At 42.1% G+C, this 21,477-nt stretch overlaps 1 protein-coding gene across 2 annotated transcripts in view; it reads left to right on the top strand.

Annotated features, from left to right (window-relative positions):
• Positions 1-13,717: 13,717 nt before the first annotated feature.
• The window catches only part of RUNX1 (RUNX family transcription factor 1), an 83,500-nt gene continuing 75,740 nt past the window's right edge, over positions 13,718-21,477 (top strand). For both annotated transcript variants that reach the window (XM_024197067.3, XM_024197069.3), the window contains exons 1-2: positions 13,718-14,691; positions 20,131-20,287. In XM_024197067.3, coding sequence (XP_024052835.1) covers positions 14,422-14,691; positions 20,131-20,287 — 427 coding nt within the window. In that variant the 5' untranslated portion in view covers positions 13,718-14,421. The remainder of the gene's footprint in view (positions 14,692-20,130; positions 20,288-21,477) is intronic.

The raw sequence follows: 21,477 nt of genomic DNA on the forward strand, positions 1-21,477 counted from the left end.
CCAAATATTTTCCAATTATTAATAATATTAAAGTCTGTATCTTGATTATTTGAAACGACGTCTTTCTTCAAGTCTATTCTTAATCCTGTTGCATATACATTACCGTAAACTAGATTATATACTAAAGTTGTTCCATAGTGGGGAAAAGGCTCTCATAAGACTGGCAACAATATATCAGAGCCTAGAGCATCTAAATGGTACACTGAACAATCAGTTGCAGGTGGAATGTTAAGTGGAAAAGAAACAATTTATGAGATTAACTTGCGGCTTCGTCTGTGGCTGTGAAAATGCATTAGTGGTGATGATCGTGGTTAATAGGCCTTTGCATTTCAGTTAGGCTTTCTTCCTCCATCTCTGATTCAGGCAAATGATCTTGTGGTGAAAATCCCGAGCATGGTCTCTTAACAGCTCAGAGGCAAAAATGCCTTCTCTGTGGAGCGTCATTTTTAGATGTGCACCACTAATGTTAGAAGGAATAAATGTTAGGTTCACCAAGGCAGTGGTATGTGGATGACATGCAACTCAATTGCTGGGTCTGGAAGCTTTTTTGCACCTGACTATCTGAGGTCTTGTATGCACTACAGAAGAATAAGAAATGGACATTCTCAGAACTCCTTCTCACTAGTTCAGCAAATCTTCTTGCCGTGTGTATGTTAAAAGTATGTGTATTGAGTATAGCCTTACTCTGTAAGTAGTCTCCCATATTGTCTACTTGAGGAGTCAGTGTGACATACCAGAGTACAATCCAGACCAGTGAGGGGTGTGCTGTGTCACCCCTGCCCTGTAATCTGGGGTGCCTTGAAATATCTTGTGTTGTAGCCTCCAATCTGGACTGCTCACAACCAGATACCAGCATGCAGGTCACTCCCAGATGTCTTTGTTTTAACTGCAGCCTGCCAGTGACACCCTGGCTCTTACCAGCCTTGGTTATATGGCAGGGTGACCCCAACACACTCCCAGTCATGGGCTTTATAAAATCATAGAATCATAGGACTGGAAGGGACCTCGAGAGGTCATCTAGTCCAGTCCCCTGCACTCAAGGCAGGACTAAGTATTCTCTAGACCATCCCTGACAGGTGTTTGTCCAACCTGCTCTTAAAAATCTCCAATGATGGAGATTCCACAACCTCCCTAGGCAATTTGTTCCAGTGCTTAACCACTCTGACAGGAAGTTTTTCCTAATGTCCAACCTAAACTGCCCTTGCTGCAATTTAAGCCCAATGCTTCTTGTCCTAGCCTCAGAGGTTAAGAAGAACAATTTTTCTCCCTCCTCCTTGTAGCAACCTTTTATGTACCTGAAAACTGTTATCATGTCCCCTCTCAGTCTTCTCTTCTCCAGACTAAACAAACCCAATTTTTTTCAATCTTCCCTCATAGGTCATGGTTTTTTAGACCTTTAATCATTTTTGTTGCTCTTCTCTGGACTTTCTCCAATTTGTCCGTATCTTTCCTGAAATGAGGCGCCCAGAACTGGACACAATACTCCAGTTGAGGCCTAATCAGCGTGGAGTAGAGCAGAAGAATTACTTCTCGTGTCTTGCTTACAATACTCCTGCTAATACATCCCAGAATTATGTTTGTCTTTTTTGCAACAGCGTTACACTGTTGACTCATATTTAGCTTGTGATCCACTATGACCCCCAGGTCCCTTTCTGCAGTACTCCTTCCTAGGCAATCATTTCCCATTTTGTATGTGTGCAACTGATTGTTCCTTCCTAAGTGGAGTACTTTGCATTTGTCCTTATTGAATTTCATCCTATTTACTTCAGACCATTTCTCCACTTTGTCCAGATCATTTTGAATTTTAATCCTATCCTCCAAAGCAATTACAACCCCTCCCACATTGGTATCATCCGCAAACTTTGTAAGTGTTCTCTCTATGGCATTATCTAAATCATTGATGAAGATATTGAACAGAACCGGACCCAGAACTGATCCCTGTGGGAACCCATTTGATATGCCCTTCCAGCTTGACTGTGAACTACTGATAACTACTCTCTGGGAATGGTTTTCCAACTAGTTTTGTACTCACCTTATAGTAGCTCCATCTTGCTTGTATTTCCCTAGTTTGTTTATGAGAAAGTCATGTGAGACAGTATCAAAAGCCCTACTAAAGTCAAGACATGCCATGTCTACCACTTCCCCCCTTCCACAAGACTTGTTACCCTGTCAAAGAAAGCTGTTAGGTTGGTATGACATGATTTGTTTTTGACAAATACATGCTGACAGTTACTTATCACCTAATTATCTTCTAAGTGGTCACAAACTGGTTGCTTAATTATTTGCTCCTTTATCTTTCCAGGTATTGAAGTTATGCTGACTGGTCTGCAATTCCCTGAGTTGTCCTTATTTCCCTTTTTATAGATTGGCTCTATATTTGCTCTTTTCCAGTCCTCTGGAATCTCTCTCGTCTTTCATGACTTTTCAAAGATAATCGCTAATGGCTCAGATATCTCCTCAGTCAGCTCCTTGAGTATTCTAGGATGTATTTCATCAGGCCCTGGTGACTTGAAGACATCTAACTTGTCTAAGTAATTTTTAACTTGTTCTTTCCCTATTTGAGCCTCATTTTCCTCCAACCTCATTTTCAATAATATACACTAGCCTGTTATCTTAAATAGAGTTACCCAGAAACTTCAACTTAAACATACTGGATTAAATAAAACAATAAAACAAGTTTATTAACTACAAAAAGAGATATTTTAAGTGAGTATAAGTATTGAGGCATAAAAGTCAGAAATTGATACAAGAAAAATAAAGATAAATTGCTTACTAGTGCCTAACTTAACAAACTGTATTAGATTCAACCCAAATTTCTCACCACATGCTTCCAGTAAAATTACTGATCAAACTCTTCAGTCAGAACCTCCCTCCCCCCAGAGTCCAACAGCTGTTTCCTTTTGTCTTCTCAGGTGTAGAAAATGTGGAAGGTAGGGACAGAGAGAGGGGGATCTTATAACTTCACATTCAATGTTACTATACATATTTTATCAGGACAATGCTGACCATCAAATTATGAGTTTCAAATGATATCTCACAAGGCATATTTTGTACAAAGAGTATTCCAGTAGTGTGTAGGGTGTGAATACAGGGGTATATTCCATCACACTAAAGGTAATAGTGTGAGTAAAGGTGGCAGAATCTGTCCTGTGATACATACTCATTTTTGTGAGAAATGTAACTGGAGCTAAGACTTATGTTGTGTGTGTACCTCACTCTGCAGATCCTGGGTGTTGCCAAGATGTCAGAGGGGTACGTAATCTACTACATTATGTCTTCTATTGTAATTGAAATAGCAAAGTGGGTTAGAGACAGAATGGCAGCCTTATATCTCAGTCAATAAAACTAAAGCTGAGGCTCATGATGCAATCACTTGTCATTGTGTGTCTTATCCACACTCTCCTTGCGCTCCAGGAAGAGCACAAAGCACAATCAATTTCCATGATGCTCACTTGTGAAACAGTATTGAAAATGCTAAGCAAAGTCACTGAGCAGAGCTTTCTACTATGGACAGCTAAGTGACGGAGCTGCCAGTATTCACCTGGTCTCCTCACCCTAGAACCAGTGTACCAGATGTGGAGGGAGAAAGAAAGGGGAGAAAGCAATTCACTCTGTCCTTGCAACCACAGTTTATGAAATCCCATCAAAAGCCTAAACCTTACAACCTGTGTAGGTTGATATTATGTAAACGATGGTATAGAAAGGTGCCACTGAAATCACTAGGTGTGAAAGATGTTATCTATACTAACAGAGGCATGTAACTCACAGTATAATGGTATGCAGTCCTCATTTAAGTCTTCAAAACCAGTTGCTACACATACACAGTAGTAATTATTCAGGTCACTCACTTCCATGCTCTCTACACCCCACACTCCTATGTATCTCAAGTAACTGGGTTTCTACTCTCAGATTAGCTACAATATTATAATATTAAGGGGAAATTCTTAATTCAGCCTTTTATTTTCTTGCTTTTGAGCTGTGCAAAGAAAGAAATAATCAGAAACCAGAGAGTATTTGTATAAGTTCATTTTTAGAGCATCTGTAAATTGGCTTAAAATCATTAGGGCTTCCAAGTCATCGTGCATCACTGCGTTTTTGGCACCACTAAATTTTGTCTGTAAAGATGCTTCTCAGCTGTGACTTGAAAAGTTCATGTGACGTTGCGGAATATTCCACTGTCTATTTGATCTTATGACCAGAATTGCCCCTGCTCTTAAACCTGACCGTATTTTACTTCAGTTTGCATCTGTTATTTCTTGTCTTATCATTTTTAAACTAATGAAAACAGTTCCTCCCCTTCCTTTTTATAGTACCCTTTTATGTACTTGTAAACCTCAGTCATGCTGTCCCCTTTGGCTTTCTTTTTTACCTCAAATAAATGGAGATATTTTATTCCTTTAATCTTTCCTTATAGGTAGTCCCTTCCAGACCTTTAATCACTGTAGTTGCCCTTCTCTGGAATCTCCCTCATTTACTGATATATAGCCAATAGTATGATGCCCAGAACTAAATGCATTGCTCCTGCTGTGATCTGAGTGCTGAGAAAAGGGGAATAGTTGCCTCCTTGGTCTTAGACGGGATCACTCTATTTATGCATTTCAAAACAGCACTTCTCTGCTTAGTCTACAGCATTACCTTGAGTAACCAACTTTATTTTTTTAAAGTTGCATCTAACCTGCATTTCAAATTTCTAGACAACACAATATGGAATGCACAGATTAGAAACTGCAGAAGAATGGCTTTACAATGGAAACTTTGACCAATCCTTCACTGCAGCATGCCAGTTTATGAACATCAATGTAGTAGACAAAGTAAAAATATCCTGTATACAAAAAGTTTATAGTATATGTAGGGCCAGCTTGTGACTTGAGCTACATCCACGTGCAGTGGACTAGAGAGGAGTAAGAGTGCCCTTTGCCCCTGCCTGGGCCATGCAGATCTTGGAACTGGGCATGCTGGTGTCTGCACGGACTGCACACCCAGTTATTTTCACACACCCTGAAGCAGGTGAGCAGGGAGCGGCCAGGAATGAGCAGAACCTTGGCTTTGACCCCTAACAAGCCTGCCAGAAAAGTTGAACCACCATTGGGGAGTATCCATAATTGACTGCTGGTATAGACCAGCAGCAAATTACTACACCTTTGCCTCCTCCCTGGAGAAAAGAGGAATCAGGGAGTGGATTGTGCCTCAGAAGAGTGTCTCTGAGACACAGTACCTCCCAGGGGGGCCACTCAGGATGTGCAGTTTGCATCGAGCTGCGCCTAATCGAGCCTTGAATTCTAGCTACTTATTTTTTTTTTTAAAAAAGCAGCAGATCCAGCGTTAAGGGTGCTCATGGTAAAAGCAATAAGTAGGACCGCACAAACTGGCCCCTCTGAAATCTCCCCACAATTGAGCTCTTTCCTACTCACGCCTATCAACTCATTCCTTCCCATGGGGAAAGCCTGGAAGAACAAATGGGCGTGTCACTGCCTGCTGAAGGTGAACAAATCTGGGGTTTGATGCAGAAAGCATATTCCACAGATGAGAATCTCTCCCTGAACATAAGGGTATCCAACTCCCCCAAATGCCTACACCAGGGGCGGTGCTAGTTTGAGCGCCTTAAAACAAAGAAAGACCTTTTAACCAGCACGGCTTTCCACTAAGAGCTGCACCTTCTGAATGGTCTTAAAGTGTAATAATAATAATCATTAATAATGCTGCACACTTGCATAGCCTTTTTCATCTGTAGATTTCAATGGGTTTTACAAAGATGTCTTAATCTCCATTTTGCAGATGGGGAAAGTGATTTGCCCAAGACTTAGCTTCCTGTAAACCATATTACAGTAATAGAGTCTTGAAGTGACAAAAGCATTGGTCACTCCAGTCAAGGTCACATCTAAAAGAAAAAGTGACAAACTTCTGGTCAAGAGTAAATAATACAATGTGCTCTTGGCCACTGTTGGTATTTGTGTATTCAAAAATGGTTGGGGATTCAATAATATTCCCTTTGCTGCAAACCTGACCAACAAAAGGTAGGCAGATGTCCAGAGTTCATATCAACTGTGCCATTTCTCTAGTTGGCTCCTCAACATACCTGCACAACCTCAGCCTTGCCTGGATTGAATTGCAGCCAAATTACTTTCTTCCAAGCCAAAGTCCTGGCATAACAATGGATAAGCACCAGCCAGTCCAATTAAATATATAGAGCAAAATGTCTTCCACATATTGGAGACCTCACAGCCCATTTTGTCTCAATGGCCTCTCATCCACATTAACTTACTTCCATTAAATATATATATTTCAATGTATACACAAGGCCATTGTGGAATATAGTGAGGATTATATGACTATAACTATAGAATACTAGTTTTTTCTCAATGCTGTGTTTAATCATAAAACTCAAAGGCAAGCAGCACAAAAATATTTTAATATGTTAAATAACAGAGTAATTGTTTAAAGCCAATTCAATCAGACTACTTATGATAACAATTGCTATTCCTAGCATTAAGTGTTTGCAGGGTCAGTTGTAAAGGCCTGATCCTACAAATCCTTATTCACGCGAGCAGTCCTTCAACATATCACATGTAGAAGCAAAGATTTCTCACACAATTAAGAGTTTTTGGCAACAGGGCCTTAACAGACAAGCTAAACAATTCAGACACTAGCTGACCCAGAGAATAGTACTATTTTAGGCCCCAATCCTTCAAACAATTAAGCATGTGTATAATTTTATTCACATGAGCAGTCCCATTAATTTCACTGGGACCACTGCCCAGAGTAAAGTTACACAGCAGTGTAAGTGTTTGCAGGATTGGGGACTGGAGCCTTTTTTTTTTAAGATTGTACTTTTATTTTATATGGGCCAATTCTGTTAAGGTCTACATCTTTTTTCTTTTCACAATATTTTTTCTTGCTCCTTTTCCTCTGTAAAATATGCTCAAAAACACATGCATTTAAGCAATTCAGAACAAGTATATTTTTCTTCATGTTTGCCCTTAGAGTATTTGCATGCAGTAGCTGTAACTTGCATTGCATTCATGCTCAATTTTCCCTGTGCAATTTATATTGTTTAAAATTCATCCCTAAATCTGCTTTCTCATATTTCCAAAGCTTTTGCTTAACTGCATTAGTTTAAAAAGCTCAGTGCTTTGTGGTCTAGCAATCCTGTATGACAAAAGCAACCCATAGTGGCTAGAGAGTCATATGTGGTTTGTTTATAGCTGTAATAAATTGATATTAAAATACAAATATAAGCAGTGCAGTATGCTAACTGTTAATCATTAAAATACAAGTTGTGACTCCTGTTCTGAACTGATTCTTACGCATAACCTTCACAATATGTTATGACAATTCTTAGCCTTTGGAATACTAAGAAAGATTACGTTAGCAAAAAATGTTGCCTAATATATGTATAATTTACCTTCATATATAACAACCATCATTTCACTAGTAACTCTCATTTTATTCATGCAGCCTGTTTATTTCATTAACTTCTATTCTTTCAGAGTATTTACACAGAATGATTCCACCTAGAGATTTTCACCATACAGTAGATTCAAATTATATTTCTCTGTTCATCATGCAGTAAAATGGAAGATGATAAATTAAATTAACCAAAAGATTAAAACATTCTTACTGCTGCCTTAACCCTGATAGACATGTAATATACAACATTCAAGTTCAACTTTATCAATTGTCTCCATCACAGTATTTACCACATCCACTTCAGTCTTATATAACTCCTTGTTACAGCTTATTTTAATATAAAGCCTGGCTTCAAGCTATTTAAAATGCTTTATTATTACTCTTGGTTTAGTAATACATTTCTTTTCAACATGGATAATGCCAGCTAAATGGTGCAGGGTTATAAGGATGAAATATTTCCCATGTCTTCTATTAAACATGGAAATTTTGTGTTTCCATTTTCCTTTGTATTTCTATATCATTTCCATTTCAACTGACTAATTCAGATTAAGAAAGGATCACTAATGAGTGAAATTCAGCTCAGTATACTAATGAATTTTAAAACTAAAATGCCTTAAAACCACCTGACTAAAGCTGAAGAATCCTACTTGATCCAAAAAAGCAATCAAATTCTGTTGGTGTGTGTATTTTACATGATGTAATATATACAAATATGCAGATGTTACATCACTGAAACTATTCTCCTTATCTATTCAATGTCTATAAAAAGGTTATCCACCACTAATATATCCCATATGTAATAAACATAGTAAACTGTATTTTATAAATCCCCACTTGCCTTTTTAATTGCTCCTAAAATATATAACGAAATTGATCAGAAGTAATTTAGACTTGAGATAATTTAGCACAAGGGAAAGTTGGACAGTGAACAGTTCACTGCAATGATTTAATACTACAAGTGGCAGAATTAAAAAAAAATACACAAAACGTGCTCTTGTTAAATGATGAGGTTTTAAAAAGCTTTTTGATTAAATCCTCGACCCTGTAATTCCGCAATAAGTATATTTAGTAACCCATGTATCCTTCATTCACTTTGTTATTTAAGGACATATTTTATATTTGCCACTGAAGGTTCTGTGAAGATACTATGTTGTAAACAAATTTCGAACAACTGTCAAGATCCTACCCTGTTAGTTCTGGGGGAAATACTAAAATTGCATCACCTATGTATGCTACTAAAAAACTGGAAGCTATAGAGCGACGAAAAGCCATTCTAAAATGAAACTGTTGTTCTCTTGTACAGAAAGACCTGCGTCTGTATGATGGATAAGAAACTTTTCGTTAGGGAACGGGAGATACCGCTCAGGACGCGTCGTAAATGTGGTGGCAGTGTGTTTGCAACGCAGGGAGAGTATGCAGCTTCTGCCTTTCAATAACGTTTAGCTCCCAGTAAAGGGGAAATTGCAGCTTCTGGGAGACACCGTGCATTATACGCGGGATCCTGAAAATATGAAATGTGAAAACGCTCCTACGTGCAACAACGGCGCAATTTTAAAACAAATGTCCAGTGAATTTTCAAGATCACAGGCTGTGCTCATCTCTGGTGAATTAAATACCCATCGGAAGCCTTCTGCAGAGGGTTTTTGACTAACCAAACAGGCGGCATATTAGGAATTAAATCCCCCCATGAACATGCTAATGAAGGACATGAATTTCCTGTCTCTGGGAGAATTACACAGAGAAATAATCCACGTTAACTTCATTTTGTGTAAACAAGATCGGGTGCAACTTTAGTGCTTTTCCTTTTGTTAAAAAAACAATTATTCCTAGCACCAGCCTTGTGAAGCTCCTCGCCCGGGCTCTGGTTGTGTTTGAATGGGAAGTGTTAGCCAAGTTGAACTTTTCCCTCTTCTGTCATGAACAGAAGGGCGCTGGAGCCGGACAGCGGCTGGCGATTGAGCCGACAGGGTGGGGAGTGTGAAATGTGCCCCTTTCCATAACTTGGGTGGCACACGCACTCCTAACAGCTGCTTTCACGTGGGGAACTGGTGTGTTGCCCTGCGCTCCTCGCGCAGCCCAGGCTTGGCTGGCGCAGGGAATGCAGCGCGGAACGAGATCTCCCTGCCTGTGCTGGCCGCAGGGGACACGACTAAGGGGGGTCGTGAGAGCGGCTAAACACGCCTAACACGGGTGTTCCTCTTCCAGCCACGTCTTCTCGCCCGCAGAGCGGGCGCTGCCAGGGACGCGTCCTGCGAGTTGAACCCCTGAGCTCTTAGTTGTGTGGCTCAGGGATCAAACAGTTCTGCGCCCGCCACCTAATCCCGTCCCTGGTTCCCGGCTTGTTAGTTTCTGGAGGGGGGAGCTGGTGAACCCCTCCCAGCAATGGGCCCCACCCTGGCTAGCTGAGCCACCCGAGGCTAGGATCGCTCTTTACCAGTTACCCGCTCAACATTGCCACACTTGCAGATATAAACTGGGGAAAGAAGCATTTCGCCCAGAGCCTGGCTCAGTCGGGCGCTAGATACATGGCATCGTTCATCACCCGGACTCCTTTACTCAGCTCAGAATCTGCTCTCGGGCAGCCTTTCTCTGGGCTGGGCGGGGGGGTGTTGTGTGTGTCTCGGGCAGCCTTTCTCCGGGTGTGTGAGTGTGTGTAGCCTGTGCGAAGCTGTGCGGAAAGACCGGGCCTAGCCCCGGCGTGTTTTGCACCAGAGCTGGCTGAGCTGCTGCGGTTCCCTGAACGTGCGGAGCCAGCTCGTCCCATTGCACGGGGCAAAGGACAGCCGGGCTCGTTCCCCGCCCGCGCCCTGCGGCTTCGCCCGGCTTTGCAGGAGAGTGCCGAGGAAAAAAGGCTGTTGGCCCCCTCTACTGTCCGCTCCGCATTGCTGCAGGGGGGAAGGCGGTGCAGCGCCACCGCCTTCCCCGGGGTTTATTTGCTGTTTGATTTTGCATTACGGGTTTGGCTTGGATTGCGCAATAAACCGTAGGCAGCTCAGAGACTCAAGGAACAAGCCTTCAGCTCGCTTCCTCTTTGCTGTTAAAGGCAGGGCTTGTCCCTCCTGTTACCACAGTACAGCTTTTAGCAATGGTTTTTATTAACCAACGTGCCTGCTCCCCCACTTCCCCTCAGTCATTGGGGGACCAGCTGTTGTTGCTTGCCCTCATCCCTGTTCGGAACTGCTGTCTAGCCTTGCACCATACCCCATATATCCCTGTGTGGGAGCAACTGCAGGGCCCTCCCTTGCAGCTGAGGCCAGGACTGGGGTGGAGGGTAAGGAAATAGCCCTTGATGTGACACAGAGAGAGAAGGGGTGGAAGGAGCAGCTTCAGGAAGGAAGGAGAGGACAACTTTGTGGCCTCTAGGCCCATGGGGCATCTCCTGGGAAGGATAAGGAGGCAGAGGCAGGGTGGTTATCTCAAAGGAGTGCTGGCTCTGGCATGGCCCAGAGATGTAATTTCATTAAATCATTAGCACAGTTTTAGGTCTCGGCTTGTTTAAATACCGCTGATGGCAAGGAGGGTATGGGCCAAACAGTGTCTGCCAAGTGGCTATGTTAGCTCATGTTGGCCTTGTCTATACTTGTCATTTTCCCCTCAAAATGTCACATCTTTGCTACCAATTCAGCTCCCCCAGCCCTATCAGCAGGAGGCGCACTAGTGTAGAAAAAGCACCAGCAGAAGCCAGCCTTGGTAACCCCTGTTTTATTTAGCTCACAAAGGTGTGAAATTTCAGGGGGGCAAGGCTAGCCAGGACATAGCCATGAGAGAGGCAGCCGGGGCTGGGCCCAGAGCTGCTCTACAGCACCCTCTGCCAGGAGTGATTCGTATTTGGCAAAGGGCAACTGCTTAAAAAAATCAGAAGAAAAACCAAACTAAACCCATGCCATCAATGTCCACAGTGAAATGCTACGAACAGAAATCCCACTACTTCCATTTTGACCAGGGGCAGTCTAACAGCATGGCTTACCTTCGTGTCCTGAAATAAGCAGGACTTGTAAAGGAAAATACCCTGGATGCAGGGTGGCCAGTGCTGTGCTCTCTGTTTGAAAATTGGAGAGCTGTGTTTTAGAAGTGACTGGATCACCTATCCCACCATAGTGGTGCAGAGAGAACTGTATTTTTTGGCTGGGTCTATGACTTAGCTGTGACTATGGCACTACCAGAGTGGTCATTCAGGGGCAGATCCTGAGAGGGAGAGGCAGAAGGGGACTATAATAGTAGTTTTGAGAGAAAGGGTAGAGGCCCCTAGCTGTTGCTAGACTGTGGGTGAGTCACTGGGCTCTCAGGGGTGAAAGGACAGTTGGAACAAACTCTGCTGTGGTAAAAAAAAAAGAAAGTGAATGCTTGTGCAAGCTGTAGTTTGCTGGGCCCACAATGTTACTCAAACCTCCTTTATCTTGGGACTGTGTAACAGCAGTAGGGCATGGTGGGAACACAGGTAGTGCCATTCAACCCTGAATTGCCATATCCCCTTGCTGGCTGAATATTTTGTGACTGAAATAGCATGATTTGTGCCTTTTTAAAAAGTGATTTGCAGGCATATCTATGGTGGCCATTTGCCAAAGACTGCAATTGTCCTGGCCTCCCCTGTGAAAGAGATTCTAGAGAGACAAGGTGGGTGAGGTAATAGCTTTTATTGGACCAGCTTCTGTTGTGCACATGTTAAAAGCTCAGGAATATGATGGACATTGAAATTGTATAAATCTGAAAGGACCCTAGAGGGAGGAAGGAAGAAGTGACAGATTAAAGTGGGGGAGGCAGGATAGCCTTGCAAAATTGTGTTTGTCCAGACTGTGTATTTTGGGGGGAGTGGGTGCAAATATCATTACACATTTCAATATAGTCAGTCATCGTGATAAAGTTCAAGTGATTATATTTGGTGCCTGGGAGAGTAATTTTTCAAGGCAAGGCTGATTATGTACAGTTAACCCTGCCCTAATCGACATCCCAGGAACCCACCAATCATCAGTTGCCTAGGAGAGGTGGCTTTTAAATGTAGTTCATACAAAACTACAGTGAAACCGGGGAGGGGAGGGGGCTTCTGAAGGGCTGGCTTAGGCTAGGGTTTGCTTGTCAGCTGCCATTCTTGGTGCTGGTGTCCTTTAGCATTAGCAAACCACAGGCAGGGAGCTGAGTGCATTATGCACAGGGCTGCTGCTGCCGCTGCCCCCGCAGTCGGTGTTTGCGGTGGGGTCTGAGGAGCACCAGCAGCCGCACATGGTCTCTGCCTCTGTGTGTGTTTTGTGGTGGCCGCGGCATCCCATTGACACTTGGGCTCTTTACAGTAGCTCCGGCGGCAGCGCCCGGGCCAATTCCAGGAGCCCCCGGACTGGAGCCGCGCCCTGGCTGATACCGGAAAGGGATCTGATTGGCCGGCGTCTTCCCCATATGCAAAAGAGCTGAGGGAATGACATTCCTCCGCACTCTTACTGTAAAAGCAAATTCATTTCCAGTCAATCTCCATTCATAGAGCCAGAAGGGCGCAAGGGAGGCGGGAGGACCAGGCTTTCCAGAGCAGCATGAGCAAACAAACAGCTCCTCACAGAAGGTCATAAAGCTGTGTAGCCTGTGTTCAGTAGGCAGCCATGAAGAAGCTTTCCCTGTGAACACGTGAAGACTCTCAAGATCTCTCAGCTTTGGAAATGGGCTTTTTTCAGAGCTGTCTTCTGGGCTGGATATTTTAACTTCTACCGAGTCTGTGAACTTTTGTCATTGTCCTGTGTGTATGTGTGTGAGTGCTACAGCTCCTCTCTCTTTTCGGAAGGGACGCTCGCGGTCCTTTGCAAGCAGACATTAGTTTTTGCTTGCCAGCTTTCAGTATCGATCTCGTTGAGGCGAAAAGAGGAAAAAAGCGTGTCTCCGAAAGCAGAGTTCCACCTGCTGTGGTTAAAATATTGTCAAGCAGCTGGCTGCTGTGGCCGAATTAGAGGAAGATTGTCTCAGAGATTGCAAAAAAAAAAAAAAAGTAGGCAGTGACTCACCAAACTGCTGCAGACTGTTGGTTGACTTCTGAAGAGTGTGTGTGTGAGAGAGAGCGCGCGAGAGCTGTTGCACACACCAAACCACAGGGAGAACCCACAATTTAACCAACATCCCCAAACCCACGTTTTCATGTGTGGACTTTTTAGCCTCAGAGCTTGAGATCGGCTGCGACCTTTCTAAGATTTAGGAGAGACTTTGTGCCAAAGGCATTTATATCTATATTGAATTCCATGCACTGAACATTTTTTTCAAAATTACTGACAGATCATGACACGAGTACTTCTAGAGCAACGCAAGTCAAACTACTTTAAAAACAAAAAACCCTGCAGAGACCATTAATGGATTTCTGTTGTGTTTAAATTCTCTGCAGATTATACTGTAAATATTTGATGAAGTACAGTATATGTGTGTGTCTGTGTATATATACATTGTTATAGTCAGCTGACCTTTGAAAATCCTAGCTCGCGCATTGTAGTCTTTGAAGCCTGAAGCCGATTTTCGCCATTTTAGAGAGCGGCTGTTGTCTATGGAAGATACTGATGTATTTTGTATTCTATTGGGACTTTAGAAAAATCACCTGGAAGAAACTGATAGGGAATTAACTCCTGGGAAGCCCCAGGTTTTGCTTGTGTGTCTGAACGTGTGTCTTGGCTTTCCCCTGCCTAAATATTTCCCCGGTGTGCGGGATTTTTGGAGGGAGCTTTGCCTCTAATAACTCTTGTACCAGCCAAAGACTAAATGTGCAGCCTTCACAGTACACCCCCGTGCGGAAGATTGTTTCGATTATTGGATTAACTCTTCTGTTTCGCAGGCCCAGGAAGCCAAAGAGTTAAAGCTCAGTTTATTCGCTGCCTCAAACTGTTCAGCAAAATTAACTTTGGGCCAGGCATAGAAACGACTCACCCCACCCCCGAGTGCTAAGCCTGTATCCGTTTATGTTGGTCTCCAGAGGGCTGATCGCTGAAGAGTTACACTCGTGTCGCTGCTTTGTAAGAACTCTTGGGAGATTTTTCACTCAACAGGCTTGTTGTGATGCGTATCCCCGTAGATACCAGCACCAGCCGCCGCTTCACGCCGCCCTCCACCACTCTGAGCCCGGGGAAGATGAGCGAGGCGCTCCCGCTGGCCGGCCAGGAGAACAGCGGCGCCCTGGTGGGGAAGCTGAGAACTGCAGACCGCAGCATGGTGGAGGTGCTAGCGGATCACCCCGGGGAGCTGGTCCGCACTGACAGCCCCAACTTCCTCTGCTCCGTGCTTCCGACGCACTGGAGGTGCAACAAGACGCTGCCGATTGCTTTCAAGGTATTTGGCCTTCATTAAACCGGGGGGGAGGGAGGGGGGGGATTGGGACAAGGTACAAACTCCTCTGGTGTGCACACGGTCAGACTAGAAACGCAGCGTGCATCTCATGTAACTCCTTCCCGGAGCGGGGGCTGTTAATCTGGAGTTTGGAGATGTGTTTTAGGCGTAGTCCCACATAAGGAGGCCGGAGTTGCTGTAGGGACCGGCTCTGGGTATCCTGATTCACTGTGTTGCCCTTTATGCAATGTGGTGCACGCCGGTGAGTATAGCGGGCCCTCCTATTTAACAGTATTAGTGTATTGATTTGCTAACATGAGTCACTGGGAGAAAGGAAGCGTGGGGGCAGGACACTAGCTTTGGAGACTCTCTCTCCAACCGGTCTGTCTCTTCATCTCATTCATAAACATACCATTAAGGAGTGGTTCTATAACAAGCAAAGAACAAGGAGCTGAGTGTGTCTCCCTACCTTGTGTAACAGGATGCAACACAATCAATCACAGGGTGGATACAAGTATCAATAGCCTAAAATGACCCTTTCTGGACGGTAGTGTGTTTTGTACATAGAAGTAACCCACGACAATGGGAACATGGCACTTCTAAAAATCGGAGTTTGGGGTACTTCTGGATGAATATGTTTGTAAGACCATAAAGTACTACAGGCCACAATGTTCAAAGTTCTGTGTAAAGTTTCGCACTTACACTGTGTTGAAGGCGCCTAAATAATGGAAACTAAGAGGTGCTAAGCCCCCATTTGTGTAGAGTGGCAGGTGTTCATCCCTTTTAAAAGTCAGCTCTTTTTTATTTTGGTACCCAGTTTAGGCAGCGGTTTATTCTGAGCACATAGTGAGTTGGAAAATAATTCGTTTGTTGTTAAATATATCAATGTTTTTCCCGATTATTTTTTAAATCCAGCCCACCTTTGGCAGCTCCATCTATGAAAGGTGCCGGCTTTTCTCCTGATGGAAGTCACTAAAACTTCAAAGGTTCGAAACACTCGCGTAAGGCCACTTATTTATGAATGCTGCAGTTCTTGCACAAAAAGGATGCATGATCTCGCGGTTTCATAGACCATCAACTTTCCACCGAGGGTGGTGGTTTAAAATGAACCGAGAAGAGAGAGAAGTTTAGAAGCTCTTTTTCCCTTTTGATTTTGTTCGTACTTGAAGTTGCTGTAGTACACTTACCCAGCCTGTCTGAAAACGTATGACCTTTTTCTTAAAACAAAAACAAAGAAACAAAAACCCACAAGTGTAAAACTTTAGCAGGACCCCATCTAAGAGATATGCTTGTTCTATATGCTGATATCGACCCCACTGAAGTTTTGTGTCTGCCTCCCTGGATAATCAGTACAATGTGTCTTTACAATCAAGAAGAGTAAAGAATGTAGATTACATTTAGAATATAATTGCTACAGCTTTTCTTGTCTACGTGCTCCGATTTCCTCTTATTTGGATTCAAATATTCAGTCCCCCTTACCCGCTTTTTTTAAAAAAAGACTTTGGCCTATAAATAATTTGTTTATAATGCTGAACTCCCTCCCATTGATTTATATGTTTCCAACCATGAAAAAAACAACAACACGTTTTTAATTGTCCCCAAGGATGAGCCCCTGTTACTCCCCTAAAGCCTTTAATGGCGTTAAATGGTTACATTTAAGATCGGGAGTAGGACAGAATCAGCCTGTTCCTTTCACACGGGACAGGGTTCTTTCCACCAAGTTCACCGCTGCCAAACCAGATCAGAGCAGTATCCATTTGATTACGTGGGGTAATCAGTTGAGCTCTTAAAGCCTTAATACGTATCAGAACAGGGCTTTTAGGATAAGCACAAGTGTTTATTTTGTCTCCCGAGGGTTTTGTTTAGGAAGAGAGGGGAGAGGTGGGAGAAAGGAAGATCAAGTCGGAATGATCAGTTCCGAAAACCAAGATCCCCCTTCACACGACACAAGTTGATGAATTTTTATACCATTAACCATACTAACCTGTACACAGCTGCAGGTGAGTAGCTGGGACACTATAACACTACAAGGCAAAGTTATTGCTTTAAAATAGACTGGGGAAAAAAACCTCTGGGTCCCTAAGGGAGCTAGAGAAGCGAAGTCTCGAAATCTGGCTGATACTTTTGAATTCACTTCTTCTATTTCAATGCGCTCTTTGTCGCAGACTGCAGAGCAGCTGGGGGCTGCCCAGCGTGGCGCGTTTGAAACCGTTTCCTCCTTCCCTGTATTGGAAGGCGAATGAGTCAATAATGTGATTAATACCCAACGCCTGCCCCGCTCCTTCTAAACGTAGACGGAGCACGCAGTGTTTCCACCCAGCCACCTTTTCTCCCCTAGCGCCTCCGAAATGTTGCTGTCTGGTCCCTACTGGAGCTGAGAGCTCAGCAGCTAAAAGGGCTCAGTTCCGCACTCCTGTTTCTGAGCGGATCGTTTGTAATGACATGTTTGAATGGAGAGCGAGCTTTTCTCAGCCAGGTGAATGGCCAGGCTAGGAGGAGGAGAAGGGAGGGTGGATTGATGGGGTTACCTGCCCTCAGCTTCTTTACTGTTAGGAACTCGCGCGTTATGTTTTAAATAACTACCCCCCTCCCCTCTACTTTTGCAAACGAAGTAGGGGAGTCAAACGCTCTAACCTGACAAGATTATTCATTTCTAGCATTAAACCACACACACATACAAGCAAAGGTACAGCGTTTCCTGGTGAACCTCTGAAATCCTATGGTATGAGTCCACCTGCTTTCTGACTAGGTCTGTAGCTCCGCTCCCCGCCCCCCTGCTCACCATCACCAAAACTCCCCGGCTAGTGGGAACTGCAGGGGAATGAGACCTGACGTATTTGACTAATTATAAAAACAAACGCAATCTAATTGTAAATATTACTGTGTGTTTTCCAAATCGTCCCTTTTGAAAGTATTCCGATCCATTTGAAAATAATCTATATCGTGCGAAAACTGGGTAACACATAATACCTAGTTGCACAGAGTTCGGTTCAAATCATCTATATACTGCTCAAATATAGGAGTGGGATTTTTAGGGAACTTGGTAATATTCATTGTACCAATAAAAACCAAGCGATTTCTACAGATTGATATGCTCTCTTTCCCCCTGTTCTTACACTCCACACAATAAAATAAAAAAATAATAATAATAATCACTTCTTGCATATAGTCTTTAGAATCAGAATTCCATTTTAAACCAAAAACATCCAGGATTTTCTTTCAAAATAAAGGAAAGTTAACAAGGAATTTAAATATTGTAAATTGCAATGATTGATGCAGTTTAATAACAAATTGTAATATAGGTTAATTATTCAATATACTGTTAGGAAATCATCTAAATCCTAATTTAAAAGGCCAATTTTGTTTGGTTGGTGGACCAAGACTGGGAGGTGTGCTGTGGCATGGGTTTGCTGATATTCTGCCCAGCTCTCTGAAGATATATTTTTAAAAGCTGAACAGTATAACAAAATACTAGATATCTCCAGTCAGCAAGTTCCTACTTATCTGTTTAGTCTGTTTTATAATGTAAATGTTTGTATTTCGTCAGTGCCTATCGTTTACGACTTTTCATTCCAGTTTTTCTTTTTTCTTGTGTGTATGCACACGTTTTTATACTATTTTTATAGTAGTTTCTTCAAATAGCTTATCATAGAAGTTGTCTTTGGTGAATTGTAAATATGGTGAATTTTAAACATATTCTTTTTCAATTTAAGGGCATTATCTCAGTAATTCATGAAGGTTTGTTCTCCACTTAATATACGCATGCAAAATTCCTTAAATAATCACACAAATACTCATGTAAAACAGGGTTTTCCTAGATGTTCTTCCTTATACCTGAAGTCTTTAATACATGTAGAATAATTATTTTATTACAGGCTTTTTAAAAAATAACTTGATAAGCACATCAGGTTCATGATTGTGGATTTTGAGAGCCAAATTGCCACATCACACAACAGTCTGGAGAGAGAAAACATTGCATGCCAAGAACAGGAGGATTTGAAATACATAGTGCTGATAATACAGCATTTTTGCTGTGTACAGATGAAATCAAAAAACAAAAGCATGGGCTGTTGAGGAGGGCTGGGGAAGAGGAAGTAGAAATATATGCACAAAGAGGGAATTTCGACACAATGAGCACAACTCTATATGTGGAATCAAGAATAAGGGTTTAGAACACATCGGAGAACATTAAGGTGCAGAGTGTAGCCTATGTAAGAGAAGGAGAGATCAGAGACTTTTGAAATGTTATGGGAATTATTATGAGTAAGAAATAAGTATAATAAAAGGAATAGGTAAAGGAGCTGTGGACCTGTTTAGAAATATCAGTGTGATGTGAGAGAAACACACAAACTGGGTTGTGAAAAGTAATGAGACATTTTAACTACATGAACATGAACTAGAAAATGCTAAGAGGAAGGGGAAAAAATCAAGCAGTACCTCTGAGGACACGAAGCAGGACTGCTTACTTCCTCTTAAAATCTATAAAAGAGGAAACTAAAAAGGGCTAGATTTTATTATAATCATTTTATTTTATTTTATTATTTCACTGGTGTAAAACTGGTCTAAGCGCAGTCAGAACAGTGTCTTGTACAAGAGTTTAAGATGAAATTAAATACTAAAATGGTTGATGAAATGAGAACTGTGACACAGTTGAGAGAAATCAGAAAAGTTGAGGCTAGAAATCTAAATATCATGTAGCACATTGTATCAGAAATGTAGCATCATGTATGTTCCTAAATATTAGGTGATATTTTGTAGATATTGGCACTGCTGAAACACAATGGAAACATTAGTGACAGAACTTAAGCCTTCGATTTAAATGTTTTGGGTTTTATCAGTTCACATTACAATTTTAACAAAGGTTTGGGACAGTTCTAATTTCATTAACTTGCTTTCTTGTTTCTAAAAGGAAAAAAGAAATGGTTTTGTGAACAGTGATCAAATGTATATTTTGGGTCTGATTTCCCACAGTTTTGCACTGGTGTATGGGCATTGAAATCAATGAAATTACATGACACAAAACTGGATTGACACTGTGGGGAATCAATTCTGTTATGTCCAAGAGACAATAGGCCTGGTTTTGCTCTTGTACTAATTTTATACCAGTGTAACTCTATTGACTTTGATGGAGTTATTCCCGACGTACTCTGATGCAATTGAGATCAGAATCGGGCCCTGTTGTTTTGATTTATTTATGTATTGGTAAATATAAATGTATGCATGTTATGTGTATTGTACATATTTATGTGCATTTAGGCAGTTTAGACATGTTTAGTTACAAATATTTTTATCTGGCTCTGTAAGCTACATTTGGAAATATATCCTATTTTCTCCAAGTAGCTTTTTAGTTTATATAATTTGTTGCTTTTCCCCTTTTCATCAGGTTATTTACTGATACATTTCACTTACGAAGACTGAGGATTCTTCTATTTAATCTTTCAGGTAGTGGCCTTAGGCGATGTCCCTGATGGGACACTGGTCACAGTAATGGCTGGAAATGATGAAAACTACTCTGCAGAGCTCAGAAATGCTACAGCTGCCATGAAAAACCAAGCAGCAAGGTTCAATGACCTCAGATTTGTGGGTAGAAGTGGAAGAGGTACGTATTTGCTCACAGCTATATTTTGACTATGTTTACTACTTGAATCAAGTTTCAATTACTTAGGGACAATTTGAACACAAAATATGTCCAGCTTCGGCACTGGAGAATTCTGCAAGATCTGGCTTGTGCAGACTCTCACAGTACAGAAACTGAGCACACATTTGTATTGTTTTACACAAGCCAATCCTCATTATGATTGACACTTCCTAACAGTGTTCTTATTTAAAAGCATATCCAAAAGACAATCCTGATTGTGCCCTTAGTTACACGGTGCAAGCTCATTAGCTTTACTGAAATCAAGGTGATTTCATTGGTGTAACTAAGGGCTGAACATAGCCCTTACTTCGGATTATATTAATTTGTGAACAGAGCCACAGCTTCAGCTGATGTAAATCGACATGACTTTGTTGTCCAAAGCAATGGCTGATAACTCCACTCCTAAGGGACAATGAAACTTTCTATGGTAAAGATAAAGCTTGTCTGTGCAGGAGTCAATGTTCTGGGGGTGCGTGAGGGGGTGCAGGGTCTTTCCCTCCAGGCTGTCGAATGAGCTCGCTCAGGAGCTCAGGATCATTCCAGACCTCCCCATCTTCTGCTCCAAGTACAACGTGCGCTTCCTTGACCTTGCTTTCTCTAACTTTAACCATATAGCAACATGTGTGTGTATATGTATATATGTATGTGGGGGGAGGGGGTATCTATATAGGTTTTATTTTTTTATATTTTACATATAAATTCCACCACAAAACACTCCACTGCACACACTTCTCCCCCTGGGGAGAGGAGGAGAGAACAAACACATGGCAGATGTTAGTCACATTGCTTAATGTAGGGCACTGAGATGAGCATAGTATAAGAACCTGAATAGACTAGAATGGAAGACTCCACTGGCTGAGGATCTGGTCCTCTGTATCTCTTTGGTGACTTTTAATTCCAAGTAAGAATAAAAAGGTGTCATTGCTATTTGTAACAACTGAGATTTGAAATTGATATAGAATATAATTCCACCCCAAAAGATGCTAAAATCCATAAATTATAGTATTAGCACACACACAGTTAATTCATTAACACATGAACAGATGATATGGGGCCTGATTCAATGGGAAAGACTCCCACTGACTTCAGTGGGCTTTAGTTCAAGCCCATAATCATAGAAAACCCAAATTGTAAACAGCCATGTTTATATA

Source organism: Terrapene carolina, unplaced genomic scaffold (genome assembly GCF_002925995.2).
Source record: "Terrapene carolina triunguis isolate 2854851 unplaced genomic scaffold, T_m_triunguis-2.0 Scaffold30, whole genome shotgun sequence".
Classification (NCBI taxonomy): Eukaryota; Metazoa; Chordata; order Testudines; family Emydidae; genus Terrapene; species Terrapene triunguis.